This window comes from Ochotona princeps, chromosome 8 (genome assembly GCF_030435755.1).
Source record: "Ochotona princeps isolate mOchPri1 chromosome 8, mOchPri1.hap1, whole genome shotgun sequence".
Lineage (NCBI taxonomy): Eukaryota > Metazoa > Chordata > Mammalia > Lagomorpha > Ochotonidae > Ochotona > Ochotona princeps.
In genome coordinates, this window is record NC_080839.1 from 11,473,560 (window position 1) to 11,480,942 (window position 7,383).

General features: G+C 56.7%; 1 protein-coding gene across 3 annotated transcripts; it reads left to right on the forward strand.

Moving 5' to 3' along the window:
* Positions 1 to 314: 314 nt before the first annotated feature.
* ACTR1B (actin related protein 1B) lies at positions 315 to 6,787 on the forward strand. 3 transcript variants are annotated; one of them, XM_004590772.3, is made up of 11 exons: positions 315 to 562; positions 2,143 to 2,207; positions 3,186 to 3,261; positions 4,071 to 4,196; positions 4,461 to 4,585; positions 4,739 to 4,955; positions 5,070 to 5,162; positions 5,265 to 5,439; positions 5,826 to 5,887; positions 6,099 to 6,139; positions 6,326 to 6,787. In XM_004590772.3, exons 1-11 carry the CDS (start codon positions 515 to 517, stop codon positions 6,426 to 6,428), a joined length of 1,131 nt encoding a protein of 376 aa, XP_004590829.1. In that variant the 5' UTR covers positions 315 to 514; the 3' UTR covers positions 6,429 to 6,787. The 3 variants fall into 3 exon arrangements, with proteins under 3 accessions (XP_004590829.1, XP_058523555.1, XP_058523554.1); XM_058667572.1 differs by lacking the exon at positions 315 to 562 and adding an exon at positions 1,025 to 1,092; XM_058667571.1 differs by lacking the exons at positions 315 to 562; positions 2,143 to 2,207 and having other exon boundaries at positions 3,219 to 3,355.
* The last annotated feature ends 596 nt before the right edge of the window (positions 6,788 to 7,383 follow it).

The following is a 7,383-nucleotide window of genomic DNA, read 5'->3' on the forward strand; positions in this document are numbered from 1 at the left end:
AATGATAGCAATAATAATAAAATGTTTTTTAAAAAAGTGCTTTTTTGTATGAAATGCCCAGAGCCAGCCAGCATCCTCGCGAGTGACCTGCTGAGGTGCGTTCCCTCTACTGGGACAGGTTGCAATCGCCGCCCAGAACTCTAGGGCAAGTGGACTTTGGTCCCACCCACCAACCCACCCAGTCCATTTCCCCTTTAAGAATCTAGCCATGACATCACCCTCGACGCGATGCAGCCTACCTTGGCAACACCCCTGGCGTCTTTCCGCTCCAATTGGCTAGCCAGCCCACGGAAGCAGAGTTTTTTCCCTCGCCAGGGGTCCGGGAGCGCCCCCGGTCCAGCGGGTCCAGTGGGAGCGATGCTTGGCCGCAGGGCCCGCCCTCCAGCGGGCCCCGGCGGGCCGGCGTAGGCTGGGCTGCGCGCTGCGGTGGGAGGGGAGCACTCCACGGAGTCCCTGAACGCCCGCCAGTCCCTCCTGCAGCCTGCCTGCTGGGCAGGGCCAGCCAGGCCTGGACATGGAGTCCTACGACATCATCGCCAACCAACCGGTGGTCATTGATAACGTGAGGCCCCGCGGCCGGGAGGGACGGAGGGTGGTTGGGAGGTCTGGCGTGCCCCGCCACCGGCGGCGCCGGGGCATCACCGCTGGTCCTCCGCGCGCCGCCTGCTAGGACTGGCCCCCCAGGCCAGCGTGCCCGCCCGGCCCTTGTAACCTTGGCCTTGGTGCAGCCTCTCTGCCGGGGAGAGGCACCGGGGAGAGGCTTGCAGAGCAGAGCGGAGAAGTACGGGCGAATGGGAGGGAGTGACAGCGGGGCGGGCGAGAGGCTGGTGCACCTGTGCGTGACGCTCCTGTGTTGACAGCAGTCACTAGGCAGGATACGACCCCAGCCCTGTTAATCTGTTTCACGACCCAAAACTAGCTCTACCTGATGGCAGGTGATACAGCTGCTCCGGTGCACACCTCCGGTTGTTTTTTTTTTGTTTGTTTGTTTTCTTTTCAGGAGGTTGCCCAGGTGCTCTGTTCAAGGGCACCTCCCGAAGGGACTGCACCCCCTGGGCAATAAATAGACTAGTTACTAGCTACAAGCCCCAGGTTTGTCATCACCTGGTTGGCCCCTTTGGCTGCTATGGCCCTGGGTCACAGAGCTACTTTCCCAGGACAGAAAAGCAGTGAGGGGCAGTTGTTGGGAAGCCTCGGAGGAAAGATGCCCTGTCCTTCAGCAAGGGGTCTCAGCTTCCCTTGGTTGCCCTGGGAGGGACTGTGGAGCTGCCCTTAGTCAAGTTTCTCCTCTTGGAGTTTGTAATAATGATTCACTTTTGCGTTTTCTGGGAGCTGTCTCCCTCCCGCTTGACCCTGATGGGGTCCCTGATGGCCATTTCCTGGAAAATATCCTGGTGGACTCAGCTGAGTCACAGCAAGTGCTGTGTTGTTGGAGCAGGTGTGGCTACAGGAACCACCTCGTAGGTGGGCAGGTCATTCTTGCAGGCTAATCTACAAGCCTGAGTGTTCAAAGGCACCTGTGGGGCCCTTCTGTCTTCTAGCACAAACACATACATACACGCTCTGCTCTGGAACTCCCGTGTGTGTGTGTGTGTGCGCTATGGACCTGGAAGGTTGTGATGCAAATTGGTGGAAAGGGGAACTGACAGGCTGGCTCCCTCATCAAGTGGGAGATTTCTAGACAGATACCAAGTTCTCTTTGGGACCCCAAACCCACTTGCAGTGGCAGCATCAAGATCTCCTGCTCCCCATAGTCTCTGGAGAAGGGGCCAGTTGTCCCTGCTCCCACTGGCCTCACTGGCAGGCCCTTTGGTGGTCTGTATTGGGTAGAGTCGGAAGAGAGTTGCTGGGGGTCATGCTGAGGGTTGCTTTTGGCCCTCTTTGGAAAGTGGCTTGGAACATATATTCATAGTTTCTCAGTCTGTACTGTTGGGCATCTAGACTGGTTGATTGTTGGTGTACCAGTGTATGCTGGTAGTAACCGTGGCAGCCTGTCACCAGACACACCCAGAGCATGCTTGTGAATAGGCTTGATCTTGCAGGGGGATTTGTGGCTTCTTCCCCAGCCTGCCATGGCAGGGCTACTCTCTCCTCTTCAGGACACTGTGCTGCAGCAGGAGCTGAACAGCTGTTTCTTTGCAGGGTTCAGGGGTGATCAAGGCTGGCTTCGCTGGAGACCAGATTCCCAAATATTGTTTCCCAAACTAGTAAGTGCACCTGTGCCTTCTTCCCACCCCCTCCCCAAACCCATACCCCCAGCCAGGGAGCAGCCTAGCCCCTCATGAGAACATGGGCCCTGTGTCGCAGCTTTTGTCTTAGAGAAACAGTTATGAGGTTGGCATGGCTCTGAAAGGACCAGTGCTTGCTGGGTCCCTTGTCCCCACCCCCTTCCTCTTGGGAACTGCTCATTTTCCCCTCTGGAACCAGGGAGGATGGGAAGCAGCCAGCATCCCCTGGGGCTGGGCGTGGCAATAGCAGCAGCAACAATAAAAGTGTGCTCCTAGGGGAGACCTCAACTTGGAGCTGAGGGACCGGAAGCACACAGCTCCCTGCTCCTCCCTGGAAATGTCATCATTCTCTGAAAGGTTTCCTTTCAGTGGGGGGCAGGCTCTCCCTGTGAAGTGCTTACTGGGGGAGATGGGACTCAGCAGGAGGTACACAAGCCAGAGGGCCTTGTCCAGGGGCCACTCTAGGCTGTCAAGGGTTCCCCCAGAGTGTCTTCCCCCAAATCCTGGAGGCTTTGGGATTTGGGTTGGCTGTACCAAGAACTCCAGGCTGGTCGGGGATCAGAGCAGCACGGAGCATCCTGGAGGCCTTGGCTTTGCTCTGAGCACCCTCCAGTTACCAAGGCCTGCGTCTCTTTTTGGAGGCTCTGAAAGGGGCAGGGACTGTGCCCCAGCTCCCTGGGGTAGAGACAATGATGGCAACCAGGCCTCTGAGGTCAAGACCATGGGCTGAATCACAGTTGCCGCAGAAGGCTGCCCCCTGTCAGGGCTGGGCAACTCACACAGGGCTCCAAAGCTTAACCCTCTCCGGGAGGATGAGCCATTCCCATCTGACCTTGCACTTCCTGTCCCTGCTGTGAGTTGCACTTCCCACCACGTCCTGGTGCCTGGGGAGTGGCAGGGGGACTTGAAGCTCGGCCACATACCCTTCTCCACGGACTGATTGTCTTGTCCTTGCAGTGTGGGGCGACCTAAGCACATGCGGGTGATGGCTGGCGCCCTGGAAGGGGACCTCTTCATCGGACCCAAAGCAGAGGTAATGCCACGGAGCCTGCCTGCCCTTGGCTGCAGGGTCCTCCATCACAGGCAGACTGGCTGGTGTTGAGAGGCATCCTGCCTGCTCCAGCTGTGTGAGTGCTGGCTGTTGCCAAGTCCCCTTCACGGGAAGGGCCGGGAAGGTTCCTCAGCTTGGGAACATGGTTAGAACTTTCTGTGTCCTGTCTCAGCAGCCATGTGAAGCCACAGAGGAAAGAGCTGATTTCAAACAGTGCTTTAGGAATCAGATGGCGGCCGTGACCAGGGCTGGCCATGGGGTCTGCCTTGTATGCTCTGATGAGGTGGCCTAAGATCAGGTCCTATCTGTAGCAGCCAGAGTGGAGTGTCGGGAGAAGAAGCAGCTGAGCTCGGGCTTGTGTGTAGGCAGCTGAGTAGCACAGTCAGGGGCCAGAGAGGCCAGGTGGATGAGACAGGTGGGGTCCGTAGGAGCTGCAGCTGAGAAGCCATGTGGTGCTCAAAGCAAGAAGGGATGCCGCTAGCAGAGGCACTGGGTCTGTGCAGGCAGCCACTGATTGTAGGGGCTGGAATGACAGCAGCTTCACCCATCCAGCCACACTCCTTGAGGAGCAGTGAGCCCAGGGGACCTGCTGCCACTAGAGGGGTTGTGTTGCTGGACCTGCAGTGCAAGAAGTGGGAGCTGGGCAGTGTGCAAGGGAAGAACATCTGGTAGTGAGTGTGCAAGAGCTTATCTGAGGTCAGGACCCCACTAGGGTAGGGGACTCAGGTTCCATTTAGGGCATGGGAAGACAGGAAACAGCTACACAGTGAGGGGCCTCCCTTCTCCTGCAGGAGCATCGGGGGCTGTTGGCCATCCGCTACCCCATGGAGCATGGCATGGTGCGAGACTGGAATGACATGGAGCGCATCTGGCAGTACGTGTACTCCAAGGACCAGCTGCAGACCTTCTCCGAGGAGGTATGTGACCAGCCGAGCCCTCCTGTTGGACTCCCGATTCTCCTGCCTGTGCCCTCTCACCATCCTCTACTCCTTCCTGACTGGGGTGCCCCCTTTGCTCTCTCCCTCTTAGCCTGTAGCTCTCACTTTGTGTGTCTGTGTGCAGGTGCGCAGAATTTCCAGGAGGCTGCAGTTGCCTGTGCTCGCAGATATGAGAGGGCTGGCTGTCCAGAGGGATCCTCTGAAGGATCTGTGCATGCCTGTGACTCTCAACTTCTCTTGTAGCATCCTGTCCTGCTAACAGAGGCCCCGCTGAACCCCAGTAAGAACCGGGAGAAGGCAGCGGAGGTATTCTTTGAGACCTTCAATGTGCCGGCTCTGTTCATCTCCATGCAGGCCGTGCTCAGTCTGTGAGTGCCCCCAGCCTCAGTCCTTGTCCTCCTGTTCCAAGCCTCCTGCTTGGATGCTTTCAGATGCAATCACACAGATGTCCCAGGGACAGAGGAGGGTGGGGGTCCACATGCCTCAGTGGCTGAGGTGAGGAAACACTAACCCGGTAACAGGTACGCCACAGGCCGCACAACGGGAGTGGTTTTAGACTCAGGGGATGGGGTCACTCACGCCGTGCCCATCTACGAGGGTTTTGCCATGCCGCATTCCATCATGCGGGTAGACATTGCCGGCCGTGACGTGTCCCGCTACCTGCGACTACTACTACGCAAGGAAGGAGCCGACTTTCACACCTCAGCTGAGTTTGAGATTGTACGGACCATCAAAGAGGTGAAGAGGGAGTTGGGGATGTGAGCCCGAGGCGGGGCCAGGAGGTGAAGCCCTGGGCTGTGGGTGTCCCAGGTACAGTAGGCTGAGAGCTGTGTCCCTCCCCCTCCCCCACAGCGAGCGTGTTACCTCTCCATCAACCCACAGAAGGATGAGGCTCTGGAGACAGAGAAGGTGCAGTACACCTTGCCAGATGGCAGCACTCTGGATGTAAGTGCCCAGGCCTGGGCCCAGGCTCCGGCTCCTGGCAATGGGGCTAGCTGGCTAGCTGGCTTCCCTAGAACCCGTTTGCCTCAATCCTGTGCTCCACAGGTAGGGCCTGCACGCTTCCGGGCTCCCGAGCTGCTGTTCCAGCCGGACCTGGTGGGAGATGAGAGCGAAGGGCTCCACGAGGTGCTGGCCTTCGCCATCCACAAGTCTGACCTGGACCTTCGCCGGACACTGTTTGCCAATATCGTGCTTTCAGGTGGCTCAACACTTTTCAAAGGTACCAGGGTTCAACCTGAGACCAAGAGCAGCCAAGCCCTCAGAAGCTGCATCCTATACCCCTTGGTGCCAGGACATGGCCCCTTTTCTCTTGGCTTTTTTCGTGCTTGGTGAGCTGGGGTTTTATTTTTGTTTTTTGGGTTTTTCTTAGAGTTGGAATTTTATCTATGGTTAAACCTTTCCATGAGGTCTAGGAGTTACCTGGAGACTGTTGGGTGGGAAGGAGCAGAGAGGCCAGGCAAAGAGTGCCTGGGGAAAGCCCAGCTTGCCTGCACTCAGGCTGCTGGGACTTGAGGGGGCTCACTCCACCCTGATCCTACAGAGGACTAAAGACAGGAGCAGGGAGGTGAGAAACGGCCCTCAACTCTGCCGGCCTTATGTTCACAGGCTTTGGCGACCGATTACTAAGTGAGGTGAAGAGGCTTGCCCCAAAGGACATCAAAATCAAGGTAGGTTATGGGAGGTGGCCCCTGGGGCATGGGGGGGGGGGCAGGGTACTGAACAACCTTGACCTGCTGCCCACAGACCCCCCCATCACTTCCATGCCCATCAGCCCTACTCCTTTCAACCAGTGCCCCTGCTGTTCGGCTTTAGGGCCTGGGCTGGAGGGTGGCCACCATGTGGGGCCCAGGTAGTTACATGGCTGCTTGCTCCCTCTAGATCTCAGCCCCGCAGGAACGGCTGTATTCCACATGGATCGGGTGAGGCGGGACTCAAGTGGGAACATGGGTGGCATGGGGAGGAGACCGCACCTAGGGCCAGCCCAGGCACATAGAGGCAGGTGGGTTTCCCCTCCCAGCTGAAGGAAATAGGACTCTTATTGCCCAGGAAGGGCAGCTGGCCTGGCCCACACAGGTCCACAGGAATGTGTCCCTCCATCCTCACAGTGGCTCCATCCTGGCTTCGCTGGACACATTTAAGAAGATGTGGGTATCCAAAAAGGAATACGAAGAGGATGGCTCCCGTGCTATCCACCGCAAAACATTCTAGCATCCTGGAAGGATAGAGTGTTGGGAGAAGACTTCAAGCAAAGGGGTAGAGCCAGGAATGGTTTTTGGTCTGGGCTCCTATCTAGGTTGAGGGTTCCTTGCATGTCCAGAACCTGGGATGGTGCTGTAGCTATGCTCCCCTGCAAATGCGCATATGCGTGCACACACATGCACAAACACATACACACACAGAGTAATGTTTAGCTGCATGGATGGAAGTCGTCACTGGAACATAGCAACTGGGGAGCCTAGTGTTGGGCTGGTGTGTCTTCCTTCACAGGGCCTATTAATTAAGCCTGTGGTTCCTTGCTCTAATTCTTGGGGTGCTTCACTGAACTCCAAGGCCAAATAGCCAAACATCCCATTGTCTGGATATCTGGAGTTGGACTGGAGTGAGGTGGGGGGTGTGTGTCAAAGGAGCAGCCAACAGCTCCAGCAGGTGTGATGAAGTGTGTTAGTGAATCTCATGCCACCCTCCTTCTCCCTGACCCAATAGAGCAGACCAAACCTTTTCACATCCTGGCCAGATGCCCTCAATAGAGTGAGTACCAGGCAGTCCTGTCCCCAGTAAGGAGGTCATGCCAGGGTCAGGCCTTCAAAGCCACGGGCAGCCCCCACTGGGGGGTGGCCTGTCCTGCTCTCCCTGTCAGAGCACTTCCCAGATGGGCTGCCCCTTCTCCTCTATTCCTCTCACTCATGGATGGGAATGGGTTTCTGATCTTCATTCTTGGAAGAGAAGCCACTTAATGGAGTCAGACCCAGGGCAGAAGGGAAATATTTCCTTCTTGCTCCTCTTCCAGGAAAGAGGTCTTCGCTTGTTCTGTGGCCAGGGCCCCACCTCCTCTTCCAGATAATCTACAATAATTTAAACACAGTTGACTGGAGAAAAAAAAATTTTTTTTTTTTTTTTTTTATAAATCATCATAGTGAGAATTAAGGACAACGCCCATGTGTGG

Bases quoted from the DNA above. Each gene is read 5' to 3' on its own strand.
- ACTR1B (XM_004590772.3), top strand. From the start codon at position 515: ATGGAGTCCTACGACATCATCGCCAACCAACCGGTGGTCATTGATAAC. The intron at 4,197-4,460 runs GTATGTGACCAG...CTTCTCTTGTAG, and splicing joins TGCAGACCTTCTCCGAGGAG to CATCCTGTCCTGCTAACAGA. The intron at 4,586-4,738 runs GTGAGTGCCCCC...ACCCGGTAACAG, and splicing joins ATGCAGGCCGTGCTCAGTCT to GTACGCCACAGGCCGCACAA.